At 53.2% G+C, this 22,952-nt stretch overlaps 1 protein-coding gene across 2 annotated transcripts; it reads left to right on the top strand.

Annotated features, from left to right (window-relative positions):
* The first annotated feature begins 16,897 nt into the window (after positions 1–16,897).
* On the top strand, positions 16,898–21,919 carry LOC101731894 (coiled-coil domain-containing protein 77-like). 2 transcript variants are annotated; one of them, XM_031894912.1, is made up of 7 exons: positions 16,898–17,009; positions 17,175–17,263; positions 17,529–17,677; positions 17,794–18,043; positions 18,124–18,249; positions 20,345–20,497; positions 21,665–21,919. In XM_031894912.1, exons 4-7 carry the CDS (start codon positions 17,885–17,887, stop codon positions 21,809–21,811), a joined length of 585 nt encoding a protein of 194 aa, XP_031750772.1. In that variant the 5' UTR covers positions 16,898–17,009; positions 17,175–17,263; positions 17,529–17,677; positions 17,794–17,884; the 3' UTR covers positions 21,812–21,919. The 2 variants fall into 2 exon arrangements, with proteins under 2 accessions (XP_031750772.1, XP_031750771.1); XM_031894911.1 differs by having other exon boundaries at positions 17,794–18,055.
* Positions 21,920–22,952: the final 1,033 nt, after the last annotated feature.

The raw sequence follows: 22,952 nt of genomic DNA, 5'->3' as shown, positions 1-22,952 counted from the left end.
TTGGGCTGGGGGGGCTGTTTGTGCCTCTGGGTACTGGGAATGCCAGGGGGGCTGTAAGGTGCCACAGACAGTCACTATTTATTGGGCTGGGGGGGGCTGTTTGTGCCTCTGGGTACTGGGAATGCCAGGGGGGCTGTAAGGTGCCACAGACAGTCACTATTTATTGGGCTGGGGGGGGGCTGTTTGTGCCTCTGGGTACTGGGAATGCCAGGGGGCTGTAAGGTGCCACAGACAGTCACTATTTATTGGGCTGGGGGGGCTGTTTGTGCCTCTGGGTACTGGGAATGCCAGGGGGGCTGTAAGGTGCCACAGACAGTCACTATTTATTGGGCTGGGGGGGGGCTGTTTGTGCCTCTGGGTACTGGGAATGCCAGGGGGGCTGTAAGGTGCCACAGACAGTCACTATTTATTGGGCTGGGGGGGCTGTTTGTGCCTCTGGGTACTGGGAATGCCAGGGGGGCTGTAAGGTGCCACAGACAGTCACTATTTATTGGGCTGGGGGGGCTGTTTGTGCCTCTGGGTACTGGGAATGCCAGGGGGGCTGTAAGGTGCCACAGACAGTCACTATTTATTGGGCTGGGGGGGCTGTTTGTGCCTCTGGGTACTGGGAATGCCAGGGGGGCTGTAAGGTGCCACAGACAGTCACTATTTATTGGGCTGGGGGGGGGCTGTTTGTGCCTCTGGGTACTGGGAATGCCAGGGGGGCTGTAAGGTGCCACAGACAGTCACTATTTATTGGGCTGGGGGGGCTGTTTGTGCCTCTGGGTACTGGGAATGCCAGGGGGGCTGTAAGGTGCCACAGACAGTCACTATTTATTGGGCTGGGGGGGGCTGTTTGTGCCTCTGGGTACTGGGAATGCCAGGGGGGCTGTAAGGTGCCACAGACAGTCACTATTTATTGGGCTGGGGGGGCTGTTTGTGCCTCTGGGTACTGGGAATGCCAGGGGGGCTGTAAGGTGCCACAGACAGTCACTATTTATTGGGCTGGGGGGGCTGTTTGTGCCTCTGGGTACTGGGAATGCCAGGGGGGCTGTAAGGTGCCACAGACAGTCACTATTTATTGGGCTGGGGGGGCTGTTTGTGCCTCTGGGTACTGGGAATGCCAGGGGGGCTGTAAGGTGCCACAGACAGTCACTATTTATTGGGCTGGGGGGGCTGTTTGTGCCTCTGGGTACTGGGAATGCCAGGGGGGCTGTAAGGTGCCACAGACAGTCACTATTTATTGGGCTGGGGGGGCTGTTTGTGCCTCTGGGTACTGGGAATGCCAGGGGGGCTGTAAGGTGCCACAGACAGTCACTATTTATTGGGCTGGGGGGGCTGTTTGTGCCTCTGGGTACTGGGAATGCCAGGGGGGCTGTAAGGTGCCACAGACAGTCACTATTTATTGGGCTGGGGGGCTGTTTGTGCCTCTGGGTACTGGGAATGCCAGGGGGGCTGTAAGGTGCCACAGACAGTCACTATTTATTGGGCTGGGGGGGCTGTTTGTGCCTCTGGGTACTGGGAATGCCAGGGGGGCTGTAAGGTGCCACAGACAGTCACTATTTATTGGGCTGGGGGGGCTGTTTGTGCCTCTGGGTACTGGGAATGCCAGGGGGGCTGTAAGGTGCCACAGACAGTCACTATTTATTGGGCTGGGGGGGCTGTTTGTGCCTCTGGGTACTGGGAATGCCAGGGGGGCTGTAAGGTGCCACAGACAGTCACTATTTATTGGGCTGGGGGGGCTGTTTGTGCCTCTGGGTACTGGGAATGCCAGGGGGCTGTAAGGTGCCACAGTCACTATTTATTGGGCTGGGGGGGCTGTTTGTGCCTCTGGGTACTGGGAATGCCAGGGGGGCTGTAAGGTGCCACAGACAGTCACTATTTATTGGGCTGGGGGGGCTGTTTGTGCCTCTGGGTACTGGGAATGCCAGGGGGGCTGTAAGGTGCCACAGACAGTCACTATTTATTGGGCTGGGGGGGGCTGTTTGTGCCTCTGGGTACTGGGAATGCCAGGGGGGCTGTAAGGTGCCACAGACAGTCACTATTTATTGGGCTGGGGGGGCTGTTTGTGCCTCTGGGTACTGGGAATGCCAGGGGGGCTGTAAGGTGCCACAGACAGTCACTATTTATTGGGCTGGGGGGGCTGTTTGTGCCTCTGGGTACTGGGAATGCCAGGGGGGCTGTAAGGTGCCACAGACAGTCACTATTTATTGGGCTGGGGGGGCTGTTTGTGCCTCTGGGTACTGGGAATGCCAGGGGGGCTGTAAGGTGCCACAGACAGTCACTATTTATTGGGCTGGGGGGCTGTTTGTGCCTCTGGGTACTGGGAATGCCAGGGGGGCTGTAAGGTGCCACAGACAGTCACTATTTATTGGGCTGGGGGGGCTGTTTGTGCCTCTGGGTACTGGGAATGCCAGGGGGGCTGTAAGGTGCCACAGACAGTCACTATTTATTGGGCTGGGGGGGCTGTTTGTGCCTCTGGGTACTGGGAATGCCAGGGGGGCTGTAAGGTGCCACAGACAGTCACTATTTATTGGGCTGGGGGGGGCTGTTTGTGCCTCTGGGTACTGGGAATGCCAGGGGGGCTGTAAGGTGCCACAGACAGTCACTATTTATTGGGCTGGGGGGGGCTGTTTGTGCCTCTGGGTACTGGGAATGCCAGGGGGGCTGTAAGGTGCCACAGACAGTCACTATTTATTGGGCTGGGGGGGCTGTTTGTGCCTCTGGGTACTGGGAATGCCAGGGGGGCTGTAAGGTGCCACAGACAGTCACTATTTATTGGGCTGGGGGGGCTGTTTGTGCCTCTGGGTACTGGGAATGCCAGGGGGCTGTAAGGTGCCACAGACAGTCACTATTTATTGGGCTGGGGGGGGCTGTTTGTGCCTCTGGGTACTGGGAATGCCAGGGGGGCTGTAAGGTGCCACAGACAGTCACTATTTATTGGGCTGGGGGGGGCTGTTTGTGCCTCTGGGTACTGGGAATGCCAGGGGGGCTGTAAGGTGCCACAGACAGTCACTATTTATTGGGCTGGGGGGGCTGTTTGTGCCTCTGGGTACTGGGAATGCCAGGGGGCTGTAAGGTGCCACAGACAGTCACTATTTATTGGGCTGGGGGGGCTGTTTGTGCCTCTGGGTACTGGGAATGCCAGGGGGGCTGTAAGGTGCCACAGACAGTCACTATTTATTGGGCTGGGGGGGCTGTTTGTGCCTCTGGGTACTGGGAATGCCAGGGGGGCTGTAAGGTGCCACAGACAGTCACTATTTATTGGGCTGGGGGGGCTGTTTGTGCCTCTGGGTACTGGGAATGCCAGGGGGGCTGTAAGGTGCCACAGACAGTCACTATTTATTGGGCTGGGGGGGCTGTTTGTGCCTCTGGGTACTGGGAATGCCAGGGGGGCTGTAAGGTGCCACAGACAGTCACTATTTATTGGGCTGGGGGGCTGTTTGTGCCTCTGGGTACTGGGAATGCCAGGGGGGCTGTAAGGTGCCACAGACAGTCACTATTTATTGGGCTGGGGGGGCTGTTTGTGCCTCTGGGTACTGGGAATGCCAGGGGGCTGTAAGGTGCCACAGACAGTCACTATTTATTGGGCTGGGGGGGCTGTTTGTGCCTCTGGGTACTGGGAATGCCAGGGGGGCTGTAAGGTGCCACAGACAGTCACTATTTATTGGGCTGGGGGGGCTGTTTGTGCCTCTGGGTACTGGGAATGCCAGGGGGCTGTAAGGTGCCACAGACAGTCACTATTTATTGGGCTGGGGGGGCTGTTTGTGCCTCTGGGTACTGGGAATGCCAGGGGGGCTGTAAGGTGCCACAGACAGTCACTATTTATTGGGCTGGGGGGGCTGTTTGTGCCTCTGGGTACTGGGAATGCCAGGGGGGCTGTAAGGTGCCACAGACAGTCACTATTTATTGGGCTGGGGGGGCTGTTTGTGCCTCTGGGTACTGGGAATGCCAGGGGGCTGTAAGGTGCCACAGACAGTCACTATTTATTGGGCTGGGGGGGCTGTTTGTGCCTCTGGGTACTGGGAATGCCAGGGGGGCTGTAAGGTGCCACAGACAGTCACTATTTATTGGGCTGGGGGGGCTGTTTGTGCCTCTGGGTACTGGGAATGCCAGGGGGCTGTAAGGTGCCACAGACAGTCACTATTTATTGGGCTGGGGGGGCTGTTTGTGCCTCTGGGTACTGGGAATGCCAGGGGGGCTGTAAGGTGCCACAGACAGTCACTATTTATTGGGCTGGGGGGGCTGTTTGTGCCTCTGGGTACTGGGAATGCCAGGGGGGCTGTAAGGTGCCACAGACAGTCACTATTTATTGGGCTGGGGGGGCTGTTTGTGCCTCTGGGTACTGGGAATGCCAGGGGGGCTGTAAGGTGCCACAGACAGTCACTATTTATTGGGCTGGGGGGGGGCTGTTTGTGCCTCTGGGTACTGGGAATGCCAGGGGGGCTGTAAGGTGCCACAGACAGTCACTATTTATTGGGCTGGGGGGGGCTGTTTGTGCCTCTGGGTACTGGGAATGCCAGGGGGGCTGTAAGGTGCCACAGACAGTCACTATTTATTGGGCTGGGGGGGCTGTTTGTGCCTCTGGGTACTGGGAATGCCAGGGGGGCTGTAAGGTGCCACAGACAGTCACTATTTATTGGGCTGGGGGGGGCTGTTTGTGCCTCTGGGTACTGGGAATGCCAGGGGGGCTGTAAGGTGCCACAGACAGTCACTATTTATTGGGCTGGGGGGGGGCTGTTTGTGCCTCTGGGTACTGGGAATGCCAGGGGGGCTGTAAGGTGCCACAGACAGTCACTATTTATTGGGCTGGGGGGGCTGTTTGTGCCTCTGGGTACTGGGAATGCCAGGGGGGCTGTAAGGTGCCACAGACAGTCACTATTTATTGGGCTGGGGGGCTGTTTGTGCCTCTGGGTACTGGGAATGCCAGGGGGGCTGTAAGGTGCCACAGACAGTCACTATTTATTGGGCTGGGGGGGCTGTTTGTGCCTCTGGGTACTGGGAATGCCAGGGGGCTGTAAGGTGCCACAGACAGTCACTATTTATTGGGCTGGGGGGGCTGTTTGTGCCTCTGGGTACTGGGAATGCCAGGGGGGCTGTAAGGTGCCACAGACAGTCACTATTTATTGGGCTGGGGGGGGCTGTTTGTGCCTCTGGGTACTGGGAATGCCAGGGGGGCTGTAAGGTGCCACAGACAGTCACTATTTATTGGGCTGGGGGGGGGCTGTTTGTGCCTCTGGGTACTGGGAATGCCAGGGGGGCTGTAAGGTGCCACAGACAGTCACTATTTATTGGGCTGGGGGGGCTGTTTGTGCCTCTGGGTACTGGGAATGCCAGGGGGCTGTAAGGTGCCACAGACAGTCACTATTTATTGGGCTGGGGGGGCTGTTTGTGCCTCTGGGTACTGGGAATGCCAGGGGGGCTGTAAGGTGCCACAGACAGTCACTATTTATTGGGCTGGGGGGCTGTTTGTGCCTCTGGGTACTGGGAATGCCAGGGGGGCTGTAAGGTGCCACAGACAGTCACTATTTATTGGGCTGGGGGGGCTGTTTGTGCCTCTGGGTACTGGGAATGCCAGGGGGGCTGTAAGGTGCCACAGACAGTCACTATTTATTGGGCTGGGGGGGCTGTTTGTGCCTCTGGGTACTGGGAATGCCAGGGGGGCTGTAAGGTGCCACAGACAGTCACTATTTATTGGGCTGGGGGGGCTGTTTGTGCCTCTGGGTACTGGGAATGCCAGGGGGGCTGTAAGGTGCCACAGACAGTCACTATTTATTGGGCTGGGGGGGCTGTTTGTGCCTCTGGGTACTGGGAATGCCAGGGGGGCTGTAAGGTGCCACAGACAGTCACTATTTATTGGGCTGGGGGGGCTGTTTGTGCCTCTGGGTACTGGGAATGCCAGGGGGGCTGTAAGGTGCCACAGACAGTCACTATTTATTGGGCTGGGGGGGCTGTTTGTGCCTCTGGGTACTGGGAATGCCAGGGGGGCTGTAAGGTGCCACAGACAGTCACTATTTATTGGGCTGGGGGGGGCTGTTTGTGCCTCTGGGTACTGGGAATGCCAGGGGGGCTGTAAGGTGCCACAGACAGTCACTATTTATTGGGCTGGGGGGGCTGTTTGTGCCTCTGGGTACTGGGAATGCCAGGGGGGCTGTAAGGTGCCACAGACAGTCACTATTTATTGGGCTGGGGGGCTGTTTGTGCCTCTGGGTACTGGGAATGCCAGGGGGCTGTAAGGTGCCACAGACAGTCACTATTTATTGGGCTGGGGGGGCTGTTTGTGCCTCTGGGTACTGGGAATGCCAGGGGGGCTGTAAGGTGCCACAGACAGTCACTTTTATTGGGCTGGGGGGGCTGTTTGTGCCTCTGGGTACTGGGAATGCCAGGGGGCTGTAAGGTGCCACAGACAGTCACTATTTATTGGGCTGGGGGGGCTTTTTGTGCCTCTGGGTACTGGGAATGCCAGGGGGGCTGTAAGGTGCCACAGACAGTCACTATTTATTGGGCTGGGGGGCTGTTTGTGCCTCTGGGTACTGGGAATGCCAGGGGGCTGTAAGGTGCCACAGACAGTCACTATTTATTGGGCGGGGGGGCTGTTTGTGCCTCTGGGTACTGGGAATGCCAGGGGGCTGTAAGGTGCCACAGACAGTCACTATTTATTGGGCTGGGGGGGCTGTTTGTGCCTCTGGGTACTGGGAATGCCAGGGGGCTGTAAGGTGCCACAGACAGTCACTATTTATTGGGCTGGGGGGCTGTTTGTGCCTCTGGGTACTGGGAATGCCAGGGGGCTGTAAGGTGCCACAGACAGTCACTATTTATTGGGCTGGGGGGCTGTTTGTGCCTCTGGGTACTGGGAATGCCAGGGGGCTGTAAGGTGCCACAGACAGTCACTTTTTATTGGGCTGGGGGGGCTGTTTGTGCCTCTGGGTACTGGGAATGCCAGGGGGGCTGTAAGTGCCACAGACAGTCACTATTTATTGGGCTGGGGGGCTGTTTGTGCCTCTGGGTACTGGGAATGCCAGGGGGGCTGTAAGGTGCCACAGACAGTCACTATTTATTGGGCTGGGGGGGCTGTTTGTGCCTCTGGGTACTGGGAATGCCAGGGGGGCTGTAAGGTGCCACAGACAGTCACTATTTATTGGGCTGGGGGGGCTGTTTGTGCCTCTGGGTACTGGGAATGCCAGGGGGGCTGTAAGGTGCCACAGACAGTCACTATTTATTGGGCTGGGGGGCTGTTTGTGCCTCTGGGTACTGGGAATGCCAGGGGGCTGTAAGGTGCCACAGACAGTCACTATTTATTGGGCTGGGGGGCTGTTTGTGCCTCTGGGTACTGGGAATGCCAGGGGGCTGTAAGGTGCCACAGACAGTCACTATTTATTGGGCTGGGGGGGGCTGTTTGTGCCTCTGGGTACTGGGAATGCCAGGGGGCTGTAAGGTGCCACAGACAGTCACTATTTATTGGGCTGGGGGGGGCTGTTTGTGCCTCTGGGTACTGGGAATGCCAGGGGGGCTGTAAGGTGCCACAGACAGTCACTATTTATTGGGCTGGGGGGGCTGTTTGTGCCTCTGGGTACTGGGAATGCCAGGGGGGCTGTAAGGTGCCACAGACAGTCACTATTTATTGGGCTGGGGGGCTGTTTGTGCCTCTGGGTACTGGGAATGCCAGGGGGCTGTAAGGTGCCACAGACAGTCACTATTTATTGGGCTGGGGGGGCTGTTTGTGCCTCTGGGTACTGGGAATGCCAGGGGGGCTGTAAGGTGCCACAGACAGTCACTATTTATTGGGCTGGGGGGGCTGTTTGTGCCTCTGGGTACTGGGAATGCCAGGGGGGCTGTAAGGTGCCACAGACAGTCACTATTTATTGGGGGGGGGGCTGTTTGTGCCTCTGGGTACTGGGAATGCCAGGGGGGCTGTAAGGTGCCACAGACAGTCACTATTTATTGGGCTGGGGGGGGCTGTTTGTGCCTCTGGGTACTGGGAATGCCAGGGGGCTGTAAGGTGCCACAGACAGTCACTATTTATTGGGCTGGGGGGGCTGTTTGTGCCTCTGGGTACTGGGAATGCCAGGGGGCTGTAAGGTGCCACAGACAGTCACTATTTATTGGGCTGGGGGGCTGTTTGTGCCTCTGGGTACTGGGAATGCCAGGGGGGCTGTAAGGTGCCACAGACAGTCACTATTTATTGGGCTGGGGGGCTGTTTGTGCCTCTGGGTACTGGAATGCCAGGGGGGCTGTAAGGTGCCACAGACAGTCACTATTTATTGGGCTGGGGGGCTGTTTGTGCCTCTGGGTACTGGGAATGCCAGGGGGGCTGTAAGGTGCCACAGACAGTCACTATTTATTGGGCTGGGGGGGCTGTTTGTGCCTCTGGGTACTGGGAATGCCAGGGGGCTGTAAGGTGCCACAGACAGTCACTATTTATTGGGCTGGGGGGGGCTGTTTGTGCCTCTGGGTACTGGGAATGCCAGGGGGGCTGTAAGGTGCCACAGACAGTCACTATTTATTGGGCTGGGGGGGCTGTTTGTGCCTCTGGGTACTGGGAATGCCAGGGGGCTGTAAGGTGCCACAGACAGTCACTATTTATTGGGCTGGGGGGCTGTTTGTGCCTCTGGGTACTGGGAATGCCAGGGGGCTGTAAGGTGCCACAGACAGTCACTATTTATTGGGCTGGGGGGCTGTTTGTGCCTCTGGGTACTGGGAATGCCAGGGGGGCTGTAAGGTGCCACAGACAGTCACTATTTATTGGGCTGGGGGGCTGTTTGTGCCTCTGGGTACTGGGAATGCCAGGGGGCTGTAAGGTGCCACAGACAGTCACTATTTATTGGGCTGGGGGGCTGTTTGTGCCTCTGGGTACTGGAATGCCAGGGGGGCTGTAAGGTGCCACAGACAGTCACTATTTATTGGGCTGGGGGGGCTGTTTGTGCCTCTGGGTACTGGGAATGCCAGGGGGGCTGTAAGGTGCCACAGACAGTCACTATTTATTGGGCTGGGGGGGCTGTTTGTGCCTCTGGGTACTGGAATGCCAGGGGGGCTGTAAGGTGCCACAGACAGTCACTATTTATTGGGCTGGGGGGCTGTTTGTGCCTCTGGGTACTGGGAATGCCAGGGGGGCTGTAAGGTGCCACAGACAGTCACTATTTATTGGGCTGGGGGGGCTGTTTGTGCCTCTGGGTACTGGGAATGCCAGGGGGGCTGTAAGGTGCCACAGACAGTCACTATTTATTGGGCTGGGGGGGCTGTTTGTGCCTCTGGGTACTGGGAATGCCAGGGGGGCTGTAAGGTGCCACAGACAGTCACTATTTATTGGGCTGGGGGGGCTGTTTGTGCCTCTGGGTACTGGGAATGCCAGGGGGCTGTAAGGTGCCACAGACAGTCACTATTTATTGGGCTGGGGGGCTGTTTGTGCCTCTGGGTACTGGGAATGCCAGGGGGCTGTAAGGTGCCACAGACAGTCACTATTTATTGGGCTGGGGGGGCTGTTTGTGCCTCTGGGTACTGGGAATGCCAGGGGGGCTGTAAGGTGCCACAGACAGTCACTATTTATTGGGCGGGGGGGCTGTTTTGCCTCTGGGTACTGGGAATGCCAGGGGGCTGTAAGGTGCCACAGACAGTCACTATTTATTGGGCTGGGGGGGCTGTTTGTGCCTCTGGGTACTGGGAATGCCAGGGGGCTGTAAGGTGCCACAGACAGTCACTATTTATTGGGCTGGGGGGCTGTTTGTGCCTCTGGGTACTGGGAATGCCAGGGGGCTGTAAGGTGCCACAGACAGTCACTATTTATTGGGCTGGGGGGGCTGTTTGTGCCTCTGGGAATGCCAGGGGGGCTGTAAGGTGCCACAGACAGTCACTATTTATTGGGCTGGGGGGGGGCTGTTTGTGCCTCTGGGTACTGGGAATGCCAGGGGGCTGTAAGGTGCCACAGACAGTCACTATTTATTGGGCTGGGGGGCTGTTTGTGCCTCTGGGTACTGGAATGCCAGGGGGGCTGTAAGGTGCCACAGACAGTCACTATTTATTGGGCTGGGGGGGCTGTTTGTGCCTCTGGGTACTGGGAATGCCAGGGGGGCTGTAAGGTGCCACAGACAGTCACTATTTATTGGGCTGGGGGGGCTGTTTGTGCCTCTGGGTACTGGGAATGCCAGGGGGCTGTAAGGTGCCACAGACAGTCACTATTTATTGGGCTGGGGGGCTGTTTGTGCCTCTGGGTACTGGGAATGCCAGGGGGCTGTAAGGTGCCACAGACAGTCACTATTTATTGGGCTGGGGGGGGCTGTTTGTGCCTCTGGGTACTGGGAATGCCAGGGGGCTGTAAGGTGCCACAGACAGTCACTATTTATTGGGCTGGGGGGCTGTTTGTGCCTCTGGGTACTGGGAATGCCAGGGGGGCTGTAAGGTGCCACAGACAGTCACTATTTATTGGGCTGGGGGGGCTGTTTGTGCCTCTGGGTACTGGGAATGCCAGGGGGCTGTAAGGTGCCACAGACAGTCACTATTTATTGGGCTGGGGGGGCTGTTTGTGCCTCTGGGTACTGGGAATGCCAGGGGGGCTGTAAGGTGCCACAGACAGTCACTATTTATTGGGCTGGGGGGGGCTGTTTGTGCCTCTGGGTACTGGGAATGCCAGGGGGGCTGTAAGGTGCCACAGACAGTCACTATTTATTGGGCTGGGGGGCTGTTTGTGCCTCTGGGTACTGGGAATGCCAGGGGGCTGTAAGGTGCCACAGACAGTCACTTTTATTGGGCTGGGGGGCTGTTTGTGCCTCTGGGTACTGGAATGCCAGGGGGGCTGTAAGGTGCCACAGACAGTCACTATTTATTGGGCTGGGGGGGGCTGTTTGTGCCTCTGGGTACTGGGAATGCCAGGGGGGCTGTAAGGTGCCACAGACAGTCACTATTTATTGGGCTGGGGGGCTGTTTGTGCCTCTGGGTACTGGGAATGCCAGGGGGGCTGTAAGGTGCCACAGACAGTCACTATTTATTGGGCTGGGGGGCTGTTTGTGCCTCTGGGTACTGGGAATGCCAGGGGGCTGTAAGGTGCCACAGACAGTCACTATTTATTGGGCTGGGGGGGGCTGTTTGTGCCTCTGGGTACTGGAATGCCGGGGGGCTGTAAGGTGCCACAGACAGTCACTATTTATTGGGCTGGGGGGGCTGTTTGTGCCTCTGGGTACTGGGAATGCCAGGGGGGCTGTAAGGTGCCACAGACAGTCACTATTTATTGGGCTGGGGGGCTGTTTGTGCCTCTGGGTACTGGAATGCCAGGGGGGCTTAAGTGCCACAGACAGTCACTTTTTATTGGGCTGGGGGGCTGTTTGTGCCTCTGGGTACTGGGAATGCCAGGGGGGCTGTAAGGTGCCACAGACAGTCACTATTTATTGGGCTGGGGGGCTGTTTGTGCCTCTGGGTACTGGAATGCCAGGGGGCTGTAAGGTGCCACAGACAGTCACTATTTATTGGGCTGGGGGGGCTGTTTGTGCCTCTGGGTACTGGGAATGCCAGGGGGGCTGTAAGGTGCCACAGACAGTCACTATTTATTGGGCTGGGGGGCTGTTTGTCCTCTGGGTACTGGAATGCCAGGGGGCTGTAAGGTGCCACAGACAGTCACTTGGGCTGGGGGGCTTTGTGCCTCTGGGTACTGGGAATGCCAGGGGGGCTGTAAGGTGCCACAGACAGTCACTATTTATTGGGCTGGGGGGGCTGTTTGTGCCTCTGGGTACTGGGAATGCCAGGGGGCTGTAAGGTGCCACAGACAGTCACTATTTATTGGGCTGGGGGGCTGTTTGTGCCTCTGGGTACTGGAATGCCAGGGGGCTGTAAGGTGCCACAGACAGTCACTATTTATTGGGCTGGGGGGGCTGTTTGTGCCTCTGGGTACTGGGAATGCCAGGGGGGCTGTAAGGTGCCACAGACAGTCACTATTTATTGGGCTGGGGGGGCTGTTTGTGCCTCTGGGTACTGGGAATGCCAGGGGGCTGTAAGGTGCCACAGACAGTCACTATTTATTGGGCTGGGGGGCTGTTTGTGCCTCTGGGTACTGGAATGCCAGGGGGGCTGTAAGGTGCCACAGACAGTCACTATTTATTGGGCTGGGGGGGCTGTTTGTGCCTCTGGGTACTGGGAATGCCAGGGGGCTGTAAGGTGCCACAGACAGTCACTATTTATTGGGCGGGGGCTGTTTGTGCCTCTGGGTACTGGGAATGCCAGGGGGGCTGTAAGGTGCCACAGACAGTCACTATTTATTGGGCTGGGGGGCTGTTTGTGCCTCTGGGTACTGGGAATGCCAGGGGGGCTGTAAGGTGCCACAGACAGTCACTATTTATTGGGCTGGGGGGCTGTTTGTGCCTCTGGGTACTGGAATGCCAGGGGGCTGTAAGGTGCCACAGACAGTCACTATTTATTGGGCTGGGGGGCTGTTTGTGCCTCTGGGTACTGGGAATGCCAGGGGGGCTGTAAGGTGCCACAGACAGTCACTATTTATTGGGCTGGGGGGGCTGTTTGTGCCTCTGGGTACTGGGAATGCCAGGGGGGCTGTAAGGTGCCACAGACAGTCACTATTTATTGGGCTGGGGGGGCTGTTTGTGCCTCTGGGTACTGGGAATGCCAGGGGGCTGTAAGGTGCCACAGACAGTCACTATTTATTGGGCTGGGGGGGCTGTTTGTGCCTCTGGGTACTGGGAATGCCAGGGGGGCTGTAAGGTGCCACAGACAGTCACTATTTATTGGGCTGGGGGGGGCTGTTTGTGCCTCTGGGTACTGGGAATGCCAGGGGGCTGTAAGGTGCCACAGACAGTCACTATTTATTGGGCTGGGGGGGCTGTTTGTGCCTCTGGGTACTGGGAATGCCAGGGGGGCTGTAAGGTGCCACAGACAGTCACTATTTATTGGGCTGGGGGGCTGTTTGTGCCTCTGGGTACTTGGAATGCCAGGGGGGCTGTAAGGTGCCACAGACAGTCACTATTTATTGGGCTGGGGGGCTGTTTTGCCTCTGGGTACTGGAATGCCAGGGGGCTGTAAGGTGCCACAGACAGTCACTATTTTTTGGGCTGGGGGGGCTGTTTGTGCCTCTGGGTACTGGGAATGCCAGGGGGCTGTAAGGTGCCACAGACAGTCACTATTTTTGGGCTGGGGGGGCTGTTTGTGCCTCTGGGTACTGGGAATGCCAGGGGGGCTGTAAGGTGCCACAGACAGTCACTATTTATTGGGCTGGGGGGGCTGTTTGTGCCTCTGGGTACTGGGAATGCCAGGGGGGCTGTAAGGTGCCACAGACAGTCACTATTTATTGGGCTGGGGGGCTGTTTGTGCCTCTGGGTACTGGAATGCCAGGGGGGCTGTAAGGTGCCACAGACAGTCACTATTTATTGGGCTGGGGGGGCTGTTTGCCTCTGGGTACTGGGAATGCCAGGGGGCTGTAAGGTGCCACAGACAGTCACTATTTATTGGGCTGGGGGGGCTGTTTGTGCCTCTGGGTACTGGGAATGCCAGGGGGCTGTAAGGTGCCACAGACAGTCACTATTTATTGGGCTGGGGGGGGCTGTTTGCCTCTGGGTACTGGAATGCCAGGGGGGCTGTAAGGTGCCACAGACAGTCACTATTTATTGGGCTGGGGGGCTGTTTGTGCCTCTGGGTACTGGGAATGCCAGGGGGGCTGTAAGGTGCCACAGACAGTCACTATTTTTTGGGCTGGGGGGGGCTGTTTGTGCCTCTGGGTACTGGGAATGCCAGGGGGCTGTAAGGTGCCACAGACAGTCACTATTTATTGGGCTGGGGGGCTGTTTGTGCCTCTGGGTACTGGAATGCCAGGGGGGCTGTAAGGTGCCACAGACAGTCACTATTTATTGGGCTGGGGGGCTGTTTGTGCCTCTGGGTACTGGGAATGCCAGGGGGCTGTAAGGTGCCACAGACAGTCACTATTTATTGGGCTGGGGGGGTTTGTTCCTCTGGGTACTGGGAATGCCAGGGGGGCTGTAAGGTGCCACAGACAGTCACTATTTATTGGGCTGGGGGGGCTGTTTGTGCCTCTGGGTACTGGGAATGCCAGGGGGCTGTAAGGTGCCACAGACAGTCACTATTTATTGGGCTGGGGGGCTGTTTGTGCCTCTGGGTACTGGGAATGCCAGGGGGGCTGTAAGGTGCCACAGACAGTCACTATTTTTTGGGCTGGGGGGGCTGTTTGTGCCTCTGGGTACTGGGAATGCCAGGGGGGCTGTAAGGTGCCACAGACAGTCACTATTTTTGGGCTGGGGGGGGGGCTGTTTGTGCCTCTGGGTACTGGGAATGCCAGGGGGCTGTAAGGTGCCACAGACAGTCACTATTTTTTGGGCTGGGGGGGCTGTTTGTGCCTCTGGGTACTGGGAATGCCAGGGGGGCTGTAAGGTGCCACAGACAGTCACTATTTTTTGGGCTGGGGGGGCTGTTTGTGCCTCTGGGTACTGGGAATGCCAGGGGGGCTGTAAGGTGCCACAGACAGTCACTATTTATTGGGCTGGGGGGGGCTGTTTGTGCCTCTGGGTACTGGGAATGCCAGGGGGCTGTAAGGTGCCACAGACAGTCACTATTTATTGGGCTGGGGGGCTGTTTGTGCCTCTGGGTACTGGGAATGCCAGGGGGCTGTAAGGTGCCACAGACAGTCACTATTTATTGGGCTGGGGGGGGGCTGTTTGTGCCTCTGGGTACTGGAATGCCAGGGGGCTGTAAGGTGCCACAGACAGTCACTATTTATTGGGCTGGGGGGGCTGTTTGTGCCTCTGGGTACTGGGAATGCCAGGGGGCTGTAAGGTGCCACAGACAGTCACTATTTATTGGGCTGGGGGGGCTGTTTGTGCCTCTGGGTACTGGGAATGCCAGGGGGCTGTAAGGTGCCACAGACAGTCACTATTTTTGGGCTGGGGGGCTGTTTGTGCCTCTGGGTACTGGGAATGCCAGGGGGCTGTAAGGTGCCACAGACAGTCACTATTTTTGGGCTGGGGGGGGCTGTTTGTGCCTCTGGGTACTGGGAATGCCAGGGGGGCTGTAAGGTGCCACAGACAGTCACTATTTATTGGGCTGGGGGGCTGTTTGTGCCTCTGGGTACTGGGAATGCCAGGGGGGCTGTAAGGTGCCACAGACAGTCACTATTTATTGGGCTGGGGGGCTGTTTGTGCCTCTGGGTACTGGGAATGCCAGGGGGGCTGTAAGGTGCCACAGACAGTCACTATTTATTGGGCTGGGGGGCTGTTTGTGCCTCTGGGTACTGGGAATGCCAGGGGGCTGTAAGGTGCTACAGACAGTCACTATTTATTGGGCTGGGGGGCTGATCTGCAAACTTAGGAAAGCTTTACAGCTTGGTACTTTGGAGCAAAAAGAAATGTTTACCCATTATAGATTCGGGGGATTTGTACTTTCCAAAAATATATGGCTTTCTGGGGTGAGTGTACTTTTTTTGTAGCATTATCCGACATATAATGATGTAAATGTGTTGATTTGGCAGAAGCTGAAATGACAGAAATGACAGTACATATGGGGGTATGTTCCCATTGGGGCCCCTACATGCCACATACTTAGCTAAACCTATACATATTGGGCATCAAACTGTTCAGGGGACCCCTGGGGTTCATATTTAGGGTGTTTTATTTGGTTACTTTATGACCTGTAGGAGATACGATACTATAGACTGGAAGCTTTAAAGCAATTTTTTTTTTTTAAAATCACAAATTTTGATAAAAACCAATAAATTTAGGAAAGCATAGCGACTTGATAGTTTGGAGTAGACAGACAGTTGTGCCTATTCTGGATTCCCCAGAATCTGTTCTTTCCAAAAATGCCCAATTTTCTGGGATAAACCTTCTGTTAGTGGAAATTTTGTCCTTTAAATCTAAAATATGCAGCTTTCTGGAGCAGTGCTTTGGGAATTTGGTAATTTACTGCTGGGAGTTTGTGACCTATACAAGTGAGAAATCCCCATAAAACTATATATATTTGGTATTGGCACGTTCAGGAGACATGGGACTTTCCAAATCAGTTGTATATTCGGGCATAAAATAATTTTTGTTTCTAGTATGTGTGTTTATATTATGGAAAATGTGATTTTTTTTTATTTTTACACATTTAGACGCCTATATCTTGTTACAGAATTGGAATTACACAAAAATTCTACCATATTTTGAAAGCTTAGATTGTTCTGAAAAAATCGATATATTGTTTTCCTGGGTAAACTAAAAGTCCCCCCAAGGAAAGGCCCCTAAAGTGAAACAGTGCAAAATGTTCAAAAACTGTCTGGCAATACACGTTCCGCTTTGACCAAAACAGCTGGCAGTAAAAGGGTTAATGCTATTCAGGAGAATTCAGTTCATGATCAAATGCAGACATTGATAAAGAAATGGCAGACACCGGACAAAAATGTCCCCACGGTCCCTGTGTCCCCCTAGACATGGGAGAAAAGGAGATTTATGTGTTACTGTTAAATCCTTTTCTCTCCAGTCGTAAGGGGGACACAGGGCTTCCCTCCCCCAACTCTTGTTCAAAATTGCCCTTAGTCTTGTTGAGAGTTGTTAGTAGGTTTATGTTCTAGAGCTTATTTCTCTTTATTACAAGCTGGCTCCCTTCCGGAATGGTGGGATAAAGGGAGAGGAGGAGGGTCCTCACCTGTCATCAGTGTCCTGTCTCCTGATGTCCTCTTTGTTTAGGAACCCATTGGTGCTTAATTAACAACACTGGGCTGATTTGCCCCTGGGCAGTAACCCATAACAGTAACCCATTTTTCAGCCGCATAACAAGAATATCCATGTGAGCTTCTCGGTTTTGTCTTAGATCTGCCTGGCCATGTAACAAGCAATAGGGAGAATCTGAGCTTCCTAACGACATAAGTATTGGGGGGCACTGATGGGTTTCCAAATTCCAGGGGAGGTTGCTAATAAAAATAAAAAATCAGCCCAGGTTTTATCTTAAATTAACTTTCCCTTTAATTCATCTATGATTGCAGGTCACCATTCCCCAACGTGCTGTTCAGTCTGGGGATCCATACGCCCGGAAACTGCAACGTTCAGGCCAGGCAGGTTAGTGACTTGTGTGCTTTCAAATCTTATTTCCTAAAATGTGTTTAAACTTGGCTTTTGTTTTAATATCTGTTTCTTTTATATAAAGGAGCCATGGCTGTAAGTTTCCCTAAGTTTGACTCTTTCATATATGTCAGTAGGTGACCCGCTGCTTTCCACTTACAGGTACCAAACAAGCACCTCTGAAAGCACCGGGGAAGCAAGACAGAAGCAAAGAGGGCAAGAAAGAAGATCCCCAGATTCTTTTGCTTCAGGTGAAGCTGCGTTTGAATATTTAATTATTCCTTGGGTCATTCTGTTCATGTAATGTGTGAAACAGATATTGGGGTCAGAGCCGGGTTAAGCGACCGGGCGCCCTAGACAACCCAGTCGGCCACCTGCCCCCCCAATCCTTGCACCCTAGGCAGCTGCCTCTGCTTCCTACCCATAGTTCTGACCCTGATTGGGGTTCCTACTTTTGGATTACAAGCCTTCTTGAAAGGCAACTGAATTCAAGTTGTTACCTTTTCTTCTGACCAGGTGGAGGCGCTGCAGGCCCAGCTGGAAGAGCAGACACGACTATCCAAAGAGCAGATAGAGACTCTGTTAGAGGACAGGAAGGTCCGCGTGGAAGAAACCCAGGTGCAGCACCAAAGAGACCAGGACAAAATGAAATCTATGACAGATAAGTGAGTGTGTGAGAAAAGTAGAGAAATCCATAGGCCTCCTACACCTAGGGTTGGGGAAATCAGCCCCCTGTTGTACATCACTGGCTTCTGGAACCATCACTTTCAATCTTTCCCAGGCTGAATAAGACCCAGAAATTGCTGTACGAGAGCACCAGGGATTTCCTGCAACTGAAATAATTTGAGTGCCGAGCCAATGAGAAATCTTGGATGGCCGAGAAAGATCGGCTGCTCCGAGAGCTAGACCGGTGCCGAGAGCAGTTGGCTTTAAGTAGTGACACAGAGCAAGAGCGGGAACACGAGCGAGAGATCCTGCGTTTGTCATTGGTCGAGAAAGCAAGTCGGCACTCGCACAGTGAGGAAGTGAAGGGTAATTCCCATGAATGTGTGAATAAAGGATATTATGGTATTAGCGCTGCTTGCTGGTTCTTATGCCTCTTCTTATACAGTCTCTTACAGAGCAGCTGGCACAAGCACATCGCCTCGCTGAAATGTACCGGGAGCAGTGTGTGACACTGGAGGATGAGCTGGGAAAGATACGAGAGGAGGGAGACGTGGGCAGGGAAATCTTCAAGGTGAGTTCTTAATACCTTGTAAAGGGGGGTTCACATTTGAGTTACCATTTACTACAGGGGTCCTGAAACTTTTTAGACATGGGGCCAGTTCATGGTCCCTCAGACTGCTGGGGGCCGGACTGTAGTCCTCAAACTAGGCCCCCGCATCCTCAAACTATGGCCCACTGTCTGTTCCCCTGCTCCCCGCTGCATCCTCTTGCTCCCTGCTTTGTCCTCCGACTCCCTGCTCCCCCGCTCAATCCTCCGGCTCCCTGCTCCCCTGCTTTGTCCTTCGACTCCCTGCTCCCCCGCTCCATCCTCCGTCTCCCTGCTCCCCTGCTTCGTCCTCCGACTCCCTGCTCCCCCACTCCCAGCTGTGTCCTCCGGCTCCCTGCTCCCCCGCTGCATCCCCCGGCTTCCCCACTCCCAGCTGTGTCTTCTGGCTCCCTGCTTCCCCACTCCCTGCTTCGTCCTCTTGCTCCCTGCTCCCCTGTCTTGTCCTCCAGCTCCCCTGCTTCGTCCTCCAACTCCCTGCTCCCCCACTCCCAGCTGTGTCCTCTGGCTCCCTACTCCCCCGCTGCATCCCCCGGCTCCCCCACTTCCTGCTGCGTCCTCCAGCTCCCTTCTCCCCCGCTCCGTCCTCCGCCTTCCTGCTCCCCTGCTTCATTCTCCGACTCCCTGCTCCCCCACTCCCTGCTGCATCCTCTAGCTCCCTGCTCCCCCATTCCCTGCTGCGTCTGCAGGTCTACAGGTAGTAGCCAGGGGTGAGGAGGCAGCCGGGGCCAGGTTAATTACCTTGGGGGCTAAATCCGGCCTTTGGGCCATGGTTTGAAGATCCCTGATTTAGTATGATGTAGAAAGTAATATTCTAATACAGTTTGCAATTGGTCTTTATTTTTTTGTGTTTGTTAAATGTATTTTACTTTTTGTTCAGCCACTCCCGAGTCATCTGGTTGCTAGGGTTTACATTACCCTATTAGCAACCAGGAAGTGGTTTGAGTGAGAGACTGGTATATGAATAGGAGAGGGCCTGAATAGAGAAATAACAATAACAACTAGAAATGGAAGGTTGAGAACAAACTTTATGTTGGGTTAAAAAACGTGAAGTCACTAAAGGAAATTTGATCTGTTGGCTCCGCCCACTTTCTCTAACCTTGGACCACAGTTCTATAGTAAAAACCACTGTGCAAAGTTTGGGGACCCTGGTTTTAATACTGTCTGAATGGCAGCAATTTAAATTTCCCCACTGAAAGTCAACAAGAGACATCTGATTGGCGGTTGGTGGCTCCGCCCACTTTTTCTAACCTGGAATTGTACTTACCCAGTGACTAACTCTGCAAACTTTGCATTAACTCTGCAAAGTTTGGGGACCCCGGTGTTATTACTGTGAGAATGGCAGCAGGTAAAATCTGATTGGCTGTTCACAGTTCCGCCCACTTTTGGGCATCCAACAATCATCATATTTTCATTCAGGCTGACCCCATGACTATGTGATTCAAGTTTGGGGACTGTAGCCTCAGAGCTGTAAGATTGGCAGCAGTTTAAATTTTCCCATTAAAGTCAATGGGTTATATTTGATTGGCTGTTGTTGGCCCCTCCCCCTTTGGGATCCAGCAATTGTCGCTGTTTCATTCTTCATTTCATTCTTCCCTGTCAAAGTCAATGGAAAATTGGGGTGTTCGGAGCAGCGCCACAAAAAGACGGGGGGAATCGCTTAGAAAAGCACAAGCAACCTGCTCCGCTATAGGGCGAAGAAGTGTGGGGAGTCTGGGTGTTGTACCCCTAAATCTGTAGGTGGAGTAGCGTTTAGAAAATGGGGGGCGCTAAAAATAAGAAGAAAAAGCGGAAGAATAAGCTGAAGTCGAAGAACAGTATGATGGGTTTTTCAAATCAACACAATTAAAAGTAGCCTCGCGGAGCAATAGTTTCTTGGCTGCCGGGGTCAGTGACCCCCATTTGACTGTGGAAAGAGTCAGAAGAAGAAAGCAAATAATTAAAAACCGCTTTGTTCGCTTTTATAAAAATGTGACTGGTTATCTCCCCTAGTCCTCCTGTAGTGTTACAGTTACCCAACATCTGTTTGTGAGATTAATATCCAATGTTATTCTTATACCAGGAACGTTCAGATAAGGTGGCCAAGCGGCTGCAATTGATGGCGCAGAGATACGAGGCTCTGGAGAAAAGGCGCAACATGGAGGTAGAGGGCTATAAGACTGACATCAAGCTGCTGAGACAGCGGTTAAAGGATGTAGAGAAGCAACTATTCAAGGTGAGTCTGGGATAGACCGACGGCAAGATTTTCTGTTGCACGCATCTCATTGCCTTATACGAAAGCATATCTATATACAGAAACAAGATGGCAGAGAATAAATATTAAGTGTCACCTTAACCAAACAGGGGAAAACACACAGGCTGGTATTTTCTAGTACAATCTAGTAGAAGAGATGGCTATTCTGAGACAATTTGCAATTGGTCTTTTTTTTTTTATTTGTGGATTTTACTTAGCTTTTGTTCAGTAGCTTTCCAATTCGAAATTTCAGCAGCTGTCTGGTTGCTTGGGTTCAAATTAGTCTAGCAACCAGTCAGCGCTTTGAATAAGAGACTTGAACATGAGTAGGAGAGCACCTGAATAGAACGATAAGTAATAAAAAAGGACAATAAAACTGTAGCCTCACAGAGCAGTAGTTTATGGGCTGCCGGGGTCAGTGACCCCCATTTAGAGCCAGACGAAGAATGCAAATGATTAAAAAAAAAAAACTATAAAAAAATGAAGACAAATTAAAAATTGACCATTCTATAACATACTTGAAGGTAAAAACCCATTATCCAGAATGCTCGGAACCAAGGGTATTCTGGGTATGGGGTCTTTCCGTAATTTGGACCTCCATACCTTAAGTCTACTAAAAAATCATTTAACCATTAAATAAACCCAATAGGGCTGTTCTGCCCCCAATAAGGGGTAATTATATCTTAGTTGGGATCAAGTACAGGTCCTGTTTTATTATTACAGAGAAAAGGGAATCATTTAACCATTAAATAAACCCAATAGGGCTGTTCTGCCCCCAATAAGGGGTAATTATATCTTAGTTGGGATCAATTACAAGGTACTGTTTTATTATTACAGATAAAAAGAAAATCAGGTTTAAAATGGAGTCTATGGGAGACGGCATTCTGTAATTCAGAGCTTTCTGGATAACGGGTTTCCGGATAAGTGATCCCATACCTGTACTATGATATTTGGAGCAGCAGTTACATTTTCTAGCCAGTAGGGGGAGCTTAAACTTCATAACACTGCTATTGCTGTACTAGAGGATTAAACACACGCAGTGAGACGGCTCATAACCAAACTAAGAAGGAACCCCTATGGGTAAGGGCCCTGTGGGGGTGAGAGGAGATGTGAATTAATCTTGCTCTCCTCTTTTTGCTCTCCTCTCAGGTGACGCTGAACATCGGGCCAGACCAAGATCTTGCTATTCTGGATGCAGTGCGGCAGGGCAACAAAAAGACACAAAAAATTCAAGGGGAACTGCGCAACTTAAAGGCCAAAATCTGTGGCCTGGGGAATGAACTGAGAATCGGATAGAGCACAAGGGAGACTGACGGAGCTGCCACACTAAACAAGGAGCCACAGGTAAAGGTCTACCCTGGCTCTACCTCTGGGATTATATAGTGTGTTCGGCCCAGGAAGGAAGAATATTGGCGGCCATACACGTTGCCAAGCGAGCTGATCTTCTCCCGGTATCCCCACCTACGGGTGGGTTATATCGGGCGAATTCAGGCTTATTAGAACAAGGGATATTAGAACAACGATCAAGTACAGTACCTGTACTTGATCCCAACTAAGATATAATTACCCCTTATTGGGGCAGAACAGCCCTATTGGGTTTATTTAATGGTTAAATGATTCCCTTTTCTCTGTAATAAAAACAGTACCTGTACTTGATCCCAACTAAGATATAATTACCCCTTATTGGGGGCAGAACAGCCCTATTGGGTTTATTTAATGGTTAAATGATTCCCTTTTCTCTGTAATAATAAAACAGTACCTGTACTTGATCCCAACTAAGATATAATTACCCCTTATTGGGGCAGAACAGCCCTATTGGGTTTATTTAATGGTTGAATGATTCCCTTTTCTCTGTAATAATAAAACAGTACCTGTACTTGATCCCAACTAAGATATAATTACCCCTTATTGGGGCAGAACAGCCCTATTGGGTTTATTTAATGGTTAAATGATTCCCTTTTCTCTGTAATAATAAAACAGTACCTGTACTTGATCCCAACTAAGATATAATTACCCCTTATTGGGGCAGAACAGCCCTATTGGGTTTATTTAATGGTTAAATGATTCCCTTTTCTCTGTAATAATAAAACAGTACCTGTACTTGATCCCAACTAAGATATAATTACCCCTTTTTGGGGGCAGAACAGCCCTATTGGGTTTAAATGATGTTTAAATTATTTTTTTAGTAAATTTAATGTATGGAGATCCGAATTACGGAAAGATCGCTTTTCCGAAAAAAGCCCCAGGTCCTGAGCATTCTGGATAACAGGTCCTATACCTGTGCTTAGCTTTTTGTACAGCAGCTCTCCAGTTTGGAACCTTAGCTATCTTGTTGCCAGGGCCTTTTTACCTTAGCAACTAGGCAGTGATTTAAATGAGAAACAGGAATATGGAATAGGAGAGGTCTGAAATAGGAAAAATTTCTCTTCTGAGATGA

The sequence above is a fragment of the Xenopus tropicalis genome, unplaced genomic scaffold (assembly GCF_000004195.4).
Source record: "Xenopus tropicalis strain Nigerian unplaced genomic scaffold, UCB_Xtro_10.0 Sca33, whole genome shotgun sequence".
Classification (NCBI taxonomy): domain Eukaryota; kingdom Metazoa; phylum Chordata; class Amphibia; order Anura; family Pipidae; genus Xenopus; species Xenopus tropicalis.
This window is presented reverse-complemented; position numbering and strand designations above follow the sequence as displayed.

Bases quoted from the DNA above. Each gene is read 5' to 3' on its own strand.
- LOC101731894 (XM_031894911.1), top strand. From the start codon at position 17,885: ATGGCCGAGAAAGATCGGCTGCTCCGAGAGCTAGACCGGTGCCGAGAG. The intron at 18,056-18,123 runs GAATGTGTGAAT...CTTCTTATACAG, and splicing joins AAGTGAAGGGTAATTCCCAT to TCTCTTACAGAGCAGCTGGC. The intron at 20,498-21,664 runs GTGAGTCTGGGA...CTCTCCTCTCAG, and splicing joins TAGAGAAGCAACTATTCAAG to GTGACGCTGAACATCGGGCC.